General features: G+C 50.1%; 1 protein-coding gene across 4 annotated transcripts in view; it reads right to left on the bottom strand.

The window, feature by feature from the left end:
• Positions 1-11,663, bottom strand: part of LOC104499680 (AP-2 complex subunit beta) — a 75,143-nt gene that overhangs the window by 29,579 nt on the left and 33,901 nt on the right. For all 4 annotated transcript variants that reach the window (XM_010143222.1, XM_010143221.1, XM_010143219.1 and 1 more), the window contains exons 14-15: positions 11,179-11,438; positions 6,638-6,830 (exon numbers count right to left, since the gene is read on the bottom strand). In XM_010143222.1, the coding sequence (XP_010141524.1) occupies positions 6,638-6,830; positions 11,179-11,438 (453 nt within the window). The remainder of the gene's footprint in view (positions 1-6,637; positions 6,831-11,178; positions 11,439-11,663) is intronic.

Genomic DNA, 11,663 nt, shown 5'->3' on the forward strand with positions numbered 1-11,663 from the left:
GGCAGCTCTAGTTAACCATTTCCATTCATCTCATGGGGGGGCAGCCACTCCTGGGGGAAGGACAATGTGAACCTGCCTCAAGTGAGAGCAGGCAACAGCCCCATGGAGGCAAGGACCACATTAATACTGCTGTCAGCCCTACCCAGGCTGAAATGCTCGCTGTGAAGGTGGGGTGGATGAGGGCTGCCACTTGATGGCCAAGGGGAACTTGTAGCACTTCAAAGCCCTGATCCTAAGACCAAAGCTGGCAGGCTCGCCTCTTGCTGAAGAGCAGAAAGCCTCTGTCCAGGATGAAGAGCAGCCAGCTTCAGGGGTGTGAACAGGGAGCCTTAGCCACCAAAGACACGAAGTTCTTCAAAGAGGAATTCTCCTTATTCCCTTCAAACCTATCCTGCCTCAAACAGCACTTGAGCAGCCACGTGGGTTTAAATACGATGCTGGATTGACCCTGCATCCCCAAAACTAGCACTAGCACCTCCTCCCAAACCACATCGGCGTCTTTACTCCGAGCCACTCCTTGGCTCGGGTGGCGTTGCGGCTGCTCTGCAGCTGAAGAGCGTTTGCCCTGTAATTTCAGCTCCGTGTGAGCAGTTCTGCTGACTTACGAAGTACAGCAGTGCTGGAGTTACTGCATTAGGGGGGTTTATTTGCATCTTAATAGCAGCCTGTAATGAAGTGACTGCTGAAGTGTTCATGTGATCCGGAGGGGTTACAATCACTTCTGCAACATGACGTGAGGCATTTGGAGCTCCAAAAAATAACAGAAGGTGGAGCCAGGGACAGAAGCTGCAACAACCACTGCACCTTTTGTCCATCGCAGAGCCAGGGCTTTCAGAGAAGCTTCGCGCTTCACAGGGCCAGAATTCATGGGTTAACAGGGGGCAACCGCTGCTGCCACCTCCTTCCCTCCCACCCCAGACCAAGAGTTAAGCATGACATGCACACAGTGACACAGCAGCACAGGCATTTACCCAACAAGAACCAGGCAGTGGGGTGACTGAAGCGCTGGAGCACTGCTGCTAGCAGGGCACTCGACCTGGGCTAACCCTGTCAGAGGCATCCTAACCACAGGGCAGATCATGCATCTGCATCTTCTGACCTCTGATGGGCTGCAGGTATCTCACCGCAGGCTCCGCTGTGCCTCGCACAGAGGCATTTGCAGTACCTTGTTTGCTGCCTGTTTTACGTGTCTGTTTTCCTACCGCTGAGCCAGGCCTGCAGAGCAGAAGGGCTGCTGTCCAAACCGTGAGACAAACAGGACAACTGTGTCAAAGGTGGAGGAGGACGGGTCATGCTGCCAATACCACAGCCACCAGCTGCACTTACTGCTAATGCTTCACCATGCTGAATGATTTCCATCAGCAAATGAAATGAAGTACTAACCATCTGCATTTTCTGAAGTGTAAAAAACGAGCTCCAGAAAGCTCCTGTTACAGCACCACAGCCTTCGGGTGTGAACGAGGGACCCAGACGAGCTCCTCTTCCCTGTCAGCGCTGGACACATGCCCTTCGTCAGAAATCCCAACAGACATCCTCTGTAGCTCATCAAACCAGAACAGCCCAGATGAAAGGAGACACTCAGCTCCTTGTTGGAGGCTGGAGGAGCATCTTGGGGGAGCATCCTGGGAAGCATCCCATCCACTGCACAAGCAGATGTTGGGGCTGACCCAGCACAGACACTCTCACACTGTAGTTCCAGGAAAAGGTAAATGAAATAACTTAGTATCCTACGATTATACACAGAAAGTTACTTGCAGAGCCAGGAGAGGAATCTGGCACCCAGGGCAGAGTAGGGGGTCAGCTGTGGGCTTCCTACTCTGAGTATATGAAATAACTCAGTAGAAGGTTTCTTTATATATATAAATCACTGGGGAGTCCCTCATCAACCTCAACAAGCCAGGGTGTTGTTCACTAAGGCCAGGCTTTGAACTCTCCACAAGAAAACAGTCAGACAGGGAGGGAGTGACACCAGCTGCCCCTGCCCACCAGCCCTCTGGACCAGGCAGGCACTCGGGACCACTTGGGAGCAGGCGTTACCTCCTGGAGCCCAGGACACCCTGTGGGACAGGGCGAGCTACCGCACAGGTCCCAGCCCTCCATCACACTCCAGGGCAAGCTCCGTGGTGGGACGCAGCCCTGAACCATGCAGAAGAAACCCCTGGGGTCAGACCAACTTATATCCAACCTGATTATAGAGGGGCAGAGCTCCACCTGGAACAGCCCAGACCAGTCCAGTATTACAGAACCAGTGGATATCCAGCATTTATCAAACAGCTTTGCAATTCAGGACATAAATCAGCCTGACCAGCTGCCAGCCTTAAATCAATAATGTTCTTGTAGATGAGTGGCTGGAAGATTAAATAAAATCCTTACATAACAGACGATCCAAGCCTGCCCATGCCACAGATTTACTGCCCCGGCCCCGGGTCTGAGGCCACCCTCTTTGGCTCCCGGCCGGGCATCACGGAGCTCTCACGCCCAATGGATTTTCAGAGCAAATGAACACACAGAAAGGTTTAAAGGCAAAATGACCCTGGCTCCTTACAGCACAGAGAAACGCCCTACCAAGCACTGCATCAACAGCAAACCAGGAGCTGGAGGGCTGCCTGTAATCACCGTGAGTTTAACCACTTACGAGCAGCCTTTGAGGGGATAAAGCGTCAAAGCATCAAACTCCAGCTCTCAGCAGGCACAACTCTGCAGCCAGCAATCTGCGGTCCAGGCAAGTTTTGCTTCTCCCGCATTAGTGACGGGTACCACTGCTCTACACTGTGGAGCTGGAGATCTCAAACAGCTTTATCACAGTGGGTCTGGTCACCATTGTACAGAAAAGCAACCAAAGCAGAGATGAACAAGATCTGCCAGGGTGGCACAACCCGAGCAGACCCAGTGCTGGCTCTGTTCGCTGCAGAACAGCTCCCCATAAGTCATACAGTGAGTCTGCTCTGGGTTTAAGAAAACATATCTTGTTCTTGCACTAAAGGCCCTTTTTCTCCTTTTTTTAATTGTTAACACATGCTCAGCATCTGTGCGTGCACAATATGCATGTTCCATTTCATACCAATTACAGGACTCACCATGCAGATAAAAATAAGAGTTACTCACTAAAGAAATTAACCTATCAAGCAGCTGGAGTCTCATGGTCATGGGGATAAATATCTAGCAACGCTGAGGAAAATTCAAGTGAACAATATTAATTTGGTGTTTATCCAGTTTTACACCATGCAGTCTCTGTTTAAATGCCTGGAAGAAAAACAGCCCCATGGTTTAAGAGATGGAAATGCAGAACGACATTTGCTGCGGATGTTAATGCTGCTCTTAATCCTTCTGGATTAGTCCTGTTGGGACGTTAACTGCAGGAGCATCCCTCTGAAGCCAGACACCCCCCTTTCCAAAGAAAATGAGGCATTATCAAATATATCAGAGCTGCAACAAGTATCCGAGGGGATCAACACATGACACTGAGTGAATGTGACACTGTGGCTGAGATCCTGCCAGCAGCCTCTTCCAGACCTTCAGCTGCCTTTGAGACGCTCCCAGTACTGAGGCAGTCTCGCCATCACAGCAACAGACCATGAGCTCATCCATCAGCTCAAGCACATCCCAAACCATTTTCTTCCACTGTAACAGAGAGACTTTTTTAGGCTTTTTTACATATCAAACACTTGCTTGAAAAATGGAATTGGTGTTTGGGGCTGCTCTACTCTGACAGTCCAACAACTTACGTCCCCGCTCAGCTGAGATACTGCCAGAGGCACAAGGCAGAGAATCCACCACATATGAATCTCTCAGGTTCCCCTGTCTCCTCTCAGGTCACCTGAGATCCAAAAGGGATCTGCTGGTGATGAGCAGAAAACAGGGATCAACAGTAGAGGTGGCAAAAACTCCAGCACCGGGAGCCTTAAAAAGATGATACTAGACCAGTTCCTGTTGGGAAAATCTATATTCAACCCTTCCTTCGATAGGATCCCAGCCTCACCTGGTTCCAGTCATCTCCTGAGATGCCCCAGAGAACAGGAGGGCTGGGAACAGACAGATCAGAGCAGAACACACAGAGGAATACAGCTGCCTCGGTGTCTCCAGTCATGCAGGGTCACCTCCTGGTAGCACAGGGGCCCAAAGGGAAGCAAACTCCATCTGGTTTGAGGTGAAGGACTGCTCACACCTTCGTGCAAGGGCAAGGGGGCCTCAGTCTTCCCAGCAATGCATTAAAAAAGACTTTAGGAGTAACGGGGAGGGAAACTTCAAAGTGGAGCGAATCAGGCAGCAGCATAATCTAAAGAATGTGCGTGTATAAGGTATGTGGAGGAGAAAGAGGAAGGGACTGCTCCAGCCACAGCCAGAACGCTCACTGATCCGCTGATAGGCAGGGCACCGATAAGGACAGAGGAAGAAGATTTTATCTCAGTCTCCAGCTCCACTAACGGGCTGCAGGAGCACCCCACCATCCCTGGCTCCCAGGCGCTGCCGATCCCCGGTGAAGAGCTCAGCCCTTCAAGAGGGCACCTTGGGAGGCATCTCACCCCTCAGCAGAGGAACCCAGCACACGTGTACCTCCAGTCTGAGACCGTGGGTTTGGCACTGCACAAACACAGCTTCCTATTAGCCCCAGATCCAAACATAACTAATACCAGGTTAGGTATTAAAGACCCAGCCTGACTTGTTAAACATACGTCCACAATGAGAAACTGAGGCACAGATTGCAGTCACACATACACTAATTAGACTTATCAGGGAGAGAAAAAACAGAGAAATAGATTTATCAGGAAAAGATTCAGTTACACATGTGAGGGGTCAGGAGGAGGCAGGACATTTGATGCAGCAGCACTTCAACACAGAGCATTCCAGGGGAAAACACCCACCACCATTCGGAGGGGCTTTTTCATGATCACCCCATCGAGTAACTCAGCTGAGGCAGCGCTGCCCACCCAGCTACGCCCTGTCCAGACATGATCACTTTGTTAGAACACACCCCACGGCCCCATGGACTTCCTTAAGGCTTGAGAAGAACGGTAAGTGAAAGCCTAGTAGCCCATCAACAGCTCTACTGCCAGAGCACTCTCTGAATTAAGCCCGTTAATACTACCTGTGAGACAACTCTCTTCCCAAAACCAAGTTTCAGTTCTCCTGCTGCATCCATTTATTTGTCTCTGACACTAATGAGAAACAAAGGGCTACTGCAAGGGCCTGGAAGACACTACAGACAGAGGGATTTACCTCGTCACCATTCTGCACTGCCACGGACAGCAGGATTTCTGCAGTGCCCTAACACCATTCAAAACCCCAGTTTTAGTGGCACATCTTGCAACGCAGGGCAAAGGCTGCAAAGGCCACTGCTCGGGGCTCGCTCCGCTCTCCCAGCAGCTCCAGTTTAAACCATTTCCCTAAGCCCTTACCTCCCCAGCGTGAAAGGGAGCTAAATAAGCAAACTGCAGTTTAGATGGCACCGAGGCTAAAGCCCATCTGACCTCCAGGAATGCAAATGCCATTCAAGGTTCAGTTGTTTCCAGTTCACGAGCTCGTGAAGCGCTGGAGCTGGGATTGTGTTTAATGTCTGCTTTAACAAGATTATGGCGGCTCAAAAAAAATATATCTTTGACAAATAAGGATTTGTTGCATTGGGGTTCATCCAGCTGCCTCCTACCTCTGCTATTCAGAGCTTGACTCAGAACGGAAAGCGCACCTAACGCAGGCACTCAGATAACCCAGCCCAGCTTAGCACCAGCCAAACCTCAATCCAAACCAGGACAAATCCCCTGGAGGTCTGACAAACACCCAGTTGTGTTCCCTGGGATAGTCTCACTCAGGTTACGTGGTGCAATACCTAGACTGCGTCTTCCCCCTGCAGACAGGTCACCAGGGTGTTGGGGATCTGTGCTGTGCTCCATCCCATGGGAACGACTCTAGGCTGACCGTTACATCCACCGCTTCCCAGCACCTGCCTGCCACCGGCCTAAGAACCACAGCACCGAGCTCCTCTCCGCCACTGCAGTCTCCTCACCGAGTGATTCTCCCATTGCAGCTCACACCTAACTCTCACCCCAGAGCGGATGCAACGTGTGATCGCTCCAGAGGAGCCTGACCCTGTTAGCACTAGAACACTCGTTGTGAGCAGCTGTGGCATGGACAGGACTACACAGTGCTTCCCTCTTGACCTGACTGCAATTAAAATGTCACCCACATTAAACCATGACATACTCTGGAGAATATACAAATGGGATGACACAGGGCTACAGCCTGCAGGCCTGCCAGTGTTGCACTGCAATTCAGTAGGGTTGGGAACCGGCTGGAACAAACACCTTCTTGAAAGGGAGCCCAAATCAACTACAAAGCAGTGGAACACTTTACATCCTTAAAACAACGCTTTGCTTTTCTTCTACGGTCAGAAAAAAGTATGGGACAAATACATCCTCTGACCACGCAGATTCTACAGCATACAGCAACACTCATTTTGTAGCAGCAAAAACCTGCTGAAAGTTGCTACAATAGCACTGGTTAAATCTTCCTGGAGTTTCAGGACTCTGCACAAGGAGCTCGGTGATCCGAGCACGACAAGCACAACTGATCAAGGCTTTGCAGGGATAAGCACAGCTCCGATTATTTCACATCAGCTGAAGTTAAAGAGGATGGCACTTACCAAACTGTCCAGCCCTCCTCCCAGGAGGTCCACAGCACCCATCTGCATGGAGGACACTTGGGGAACATTCACAGGGGGTCCCAGGTCCAGGTTGAGAAGGTCACCCAGAAGGTCACCCTGCGATGGAATGACCTGCGGCTGCTCCAGGTTTGTGGTGGCTGTTGTGCCCACAGGGCTATCGCCTGCATCAGTGCTATGGGTAGGAGGAGCAAGAGGCAGAAGAGAGAATTGTTAGTCACCTTTGGTCTCCAGCTTCAGATTCCCAGCATGGGGGAAACACAGCATGAGGTGGCCCACAGGCAGAAGCCAGTCAGAAGCTTATCCTGGCAGCTGACCTGACCCCTGCCATGTACAAGGCAGGATGTTCTGGCAAGTGGTTCTTCAACACATACCTCAAGCACAAAGACTTTCCATGTGTTGTACATGGCTTTCTCTTCAGGACAAAGAATCTTCAAGGTGTGAAATCTGCCCACCCCAAGAATCACAGACCCCCCAGAACAGTGAGCCATACATCCTACATGCACTATGACACTGAAAACAAATCTTTCCCAGCTCAGAGGAAACCTATAGAGGTGATTTTCAGCCCACTGGGCCTGGAGAACTACACATAAACATGGATTAAAAAAAAGGTAGTCCAGATTTCCTCAGAGGCCTAACACTGATAAAACCCCTGAGCCCTCACTCTAACCACTGCAAACTCCCCACGGACCTTCTGGGTGTGGGGATGGCAGATTAACCACCTTCTGCTGACCAGCACCAAGCTCCACAACTCTTCTTTAATGAAAGACCTCAATCTAAAAATCAATTCCTCCCTTCTGTCAGTAATTTGCTTTCCTCTGAGTTAACAGGCATGCTAATTACTGGACTAGAAATGCTCATTACACAGCTTCCAAAATTTCTCATCACACACGGTCTGGCTACCTTTTATATTCACTTGCCACTGAATTTTACAAGGAGGAGAGAAAAAGCCAGGAAGGCTGACTGCAGCTGCTGCAGATCTCATTGCAATGCATTTATTCTTTAAATCCAGAGACACTAATATTTTAGATAACTTAAAATCTATTTTGTATCCTGGTGCTAGCAGTAACTGACAAAATTATTTCCAGCTCATATTACTGCAGGTGCAGCCAACAGATAATTGCCCACAAAGGCCATGGGAATTCGGGTCCTGACAAGGTGTTTAATGCTGGGGCTCTTCTGCAGCGATCGCAGCTCCTCATCTGGAGTAGCCACGATTCTCTTCCTTACCCTTATTCAGTGATTGAGGGGAAAGCTTTAGCTGCTCCCAGCTTCAGTACCAAGAGGAAGAGATGGAGTATAAGGAATTAGTTACCGGGCAGCGACAGCACGAGTGGAAAGCTGCTCTGCGTTACAAGCTTTCGATCCCTAATAGTACTAATATTAGTTGTCCTTTCTGCTTCTGCCTTCAGCAAGGAGACTTCTGAGTATGCTGAGCAGTAAACTAAAACAGTGTCGAAGAGCAAGTGGTTACTGTGATCTGCTCCCACCCCCAACCTGAGAGTGGGGAAGAACAGCCTTTAAGAGCAGAGGCACAGCACAAGCCGACAGTGCACACCCTGGGTTCGTTCCCAGTATACAATCCCGTTAACACTACACCTCTTCAACGCTTACTCATCCCTCTGCTGATGGAGATAAAGCCACCCTTCAGGGTCTTGCGTAACTGCAGTTGACCCGAACCCAACAAGAAGTTAGGAAAGGACAAAGCTAAGTCAGTTTGTATTAAAAAAAACAACCACCAAACCTTCCCCTTCCTGCCCGGAATGGGCCTCCTTAAAGAGATCTGCATAAACGACTCTGTGTCTGCTTGGAAAGAGAGAATTAATAAAGAATATCTGGGTAATACAGGGCAAAAAGTCTGACAGCAGTTCTCTCTCTTATGGTCAGGGCAGTGGCTCCCAGCTGGGTGTGCCTGTGTGAGCTGGAGCTTTGGCCCTCCCATGAGCTCAGCCTCCAGCAGTTCCCAGATGTTGGGAGGCACAAGGGATGCACAGCCTAAGCCAGCATGAAAAATTTCCTGCAGCCACCAGTGTGGGAATGGAGACTCCTGTCCAAGTCTCACCAGACTCCTCCTTTCCCAGGAGCCCTGTAAACATTCCCCCGAATGTCCCAGCTGCATTGTAGCTGAGCAGGGGTGGTGGGAGCCACCACACAAGGCAACACTGCCAAGCAGTCAGGAGATTTCCCCCCCAACTTTAGGATTCAACTGCAACTCTGTGACACTTGGGCTCACTGAAGAGGCAGCAACATCTCACCATCTGTAAGCTGTTCAATAGGTCTTTTCATCAGCTGAGCTGAAAGGAACCTGTCCTACACTGCTCTCATGAAAATTAAATGAATCAAACTGCGATGGAGAGTGGTCTGCCAAGCGTAATGCACACCAGGAAAGCACCACTAGCTACTTCTGCCCATCTCCAAGACAACCCTACCATGACTACCTTAAGTCACATTCATCACAGACATCTCTACACTGCCATGCTTCCACCTCTGTCCACTGTGCAATCTGAAGGAAAATCTGTCTCCAGCAGAAAGGTCGGTCACCAGAACGGTCATTACCAGAGCGCAGAAGTATGAGGATAACTCCAAACAGCTCAGGTGAGGAGGTGACCTTTCACTCAGCTTGCCTCCAGCTGACAGACTTTCATGTATCTTTTCATGCACATTCAGCACCAGAAAAAGGCAAACCAATTCCTTAGCAATGAGTAAAATCATACTGGATGCACAAATCCGGGCTCCCCTCAGCCATGCCCCCGCAGAGCTGCCCACCATAACTCTCCTGGCTGAGAGGGGTGGTTTGGTGTGCTGTGATGCAGTACCAGGGGGCCTTCACATCAGCCTGAACGGTTTTACCATCCTTTTGCTGACAGTAGAGCAGGAAACCACAACACCAGGGCCTCTTCAGGAGGTGAGCTCACACTGGAGAAGCCTGGTGAGCCATTAAGTAACACCACTCATCTTTTAATTTACTGGAGGGGCTGGAGCAGCGCATCAGTATGCGGCATGCTCTGCTGAGCACCCTTCAGACGCTCCCCCAGCTCCAGCTTCCTCAGCTTGCCGCTGCCAATTGGGGCCTGAAGGTTTTATGTTGAAGTAATGGGTAATTTAGTAGTAAATACCACCAGGGCAACGTTCAATTCTGCTACAGGCAGAGAAGATTGGAGGTCAGCAGAGCGACCGAACACAAGCTGCGAGAGTCAAGCCAAGCAGGAAGCTGGTAAAAGGATGACTCCTTGCAAAAACTGAATTCCTTGAGCTGACTCAACCCCCCTAAAACATTCATCTTCTGTAGCGACCTGAAACGGCAGCGTACAGGAAGACTGGTAGCACCGAAGAGCAACGCTACCCCCACTCCAGCTCGTTTTGCTGCTGAGGCAAATCTCTGCCTGGGAGAAGGAGCTGTGGAAAGCGGATACTGCTTTTCTTCTCCGCCTGGTAGACTTGTGCTTGCTGGTCCTGGGTCAGGGCAGCCAGGCTTGGTTTCATAGACAGGGAGAACACAACTCAGCTTCCCAAAGCTAGTCACTACAGAAATAGCTTTAGTTGCTAAGAATAGCAGAGAAGCGGTGACAGAAAATAGAAAAGGAGCAGCATCGCACACTGATTTCAGTGCAACGGCAAAAAATAGCGCTCCAAGTGTCACTTGGGGAATATTATTAAAAGGTGAGCCGGGATAACTCTGCCTCCTTCTGTAAAGCACACTTGCATTGGTAATTAATACCCTTAGTGCAAGTAGCACTGCTGACCTGGATGAGGAACCCCAGGAAGTGGCTCACCAGCAGCACTGCAGCCCAGCGCTACCACACTGCCTGCTCCTGTGGATCTAACCCTCTTCCAGGACCGTCACCACAGAGAAGCATTAAAGCTCCAGACAAGCCAAAGCAGTTTCCCCACCCCAAAAGTCAGACAGAACCATTATCAGTCTCGCCACCTTCTTTTAAGCCCAAACAGTTTTCAGTGATGGGGCTTAGATGGGTTTTACACCCCCCTGGCTTTATATGCACCAAGCAAGAAGACAGTTTTACCAGTCCTTCCCCATTCGGTACCACAACAGCAGAGGATCCCTGTACTTGCCTGTTCCAGGAAACTGGTATTACTCTGACCACGTGAGGCTTGCAAAGCTGCGCTGTTGCTGAGGCAAAAGCTCTTACAAAATCAAAGTCGTGTATTCTTCTGAATCACACTTCTTTTTACCACTGTCATCCTCCTGGAAGCACACCCTTGTACCAGTTATCCAAATCTTCTGCTGTTTTATTCCAACTCTCCTGTCTAGAAGGCTTATAGCCACTGTCTTCTCAAAAAACATCATACCTCCTCCTCACACAAGAGCTTGGACACTTCCTCTGTCTTCTAACTATAACCAGGATTGAATTCTACAATGAAATGGCCCCTTCAATGACCTGCTAGCCCCTACGCAACCAATTAAAAAACCCACTAGAGCGTTATAAAAGATTTTTGCATCTTTTGGGACTATTTGCTAGAAATAACCAATCCTGCCCATTATCACCACGGTTGCCTCAGCTTACCTTCCATGGTGAATTGGCAAGTGCTTGCGGTGGATCCCATGGCTGCCCTCCACAAAAGCGTTGGGTGGTTTGTGATACACCGAAGCCAGAGAGCCGATGTGGCAGATCAACTCATCCAGCAGAGTCGGTTCAATCAGGTCAGTCTCTTCAGAAATGAGGGGCTTTTCGGAGAGGACCACTTCTTTGGCAGTCACTGGATCCGTGGAAAGAAGGCGCCAGTAGATGTAGCCACGATCCCGCAGGTCTGGATTGTCAGAATCCTGAAACAAAACAATACATTAGCCACAGGTTCGACACAGACCAGCACCTGTAACCACTTAAAGTTCTAGCACTGATCCTGCTGGATTACAGAATCACAGAACCACTTGGTTGGAAGAGACCTTTAAGCTCCTTGAGTCCCCCCGTTCCCCAGCATTGCCAGGTCCCCACTGACCCCTGTCCCCCAGCAGCACCTCCACACGGCTGGGAAACCCTCGACGGATGGG

Source organism: Buceros rhinoceros, unplaced genomic scaffold, assembly GCF_000710305.1.
Source record: "Buceros rhinoceros silvestris isolate BGI_N320 unplaced genomic scaffold, ASM71030v1 scaffold9899, whole genome shotgun sequence".
In the NCBI taxonomy this organism is placed as follows: Eukaryota; Metazoa; Chordata; class Aves; order Bucerotiformes; family Bucerotidae; genus Buceros; species Buceros rhinoceros.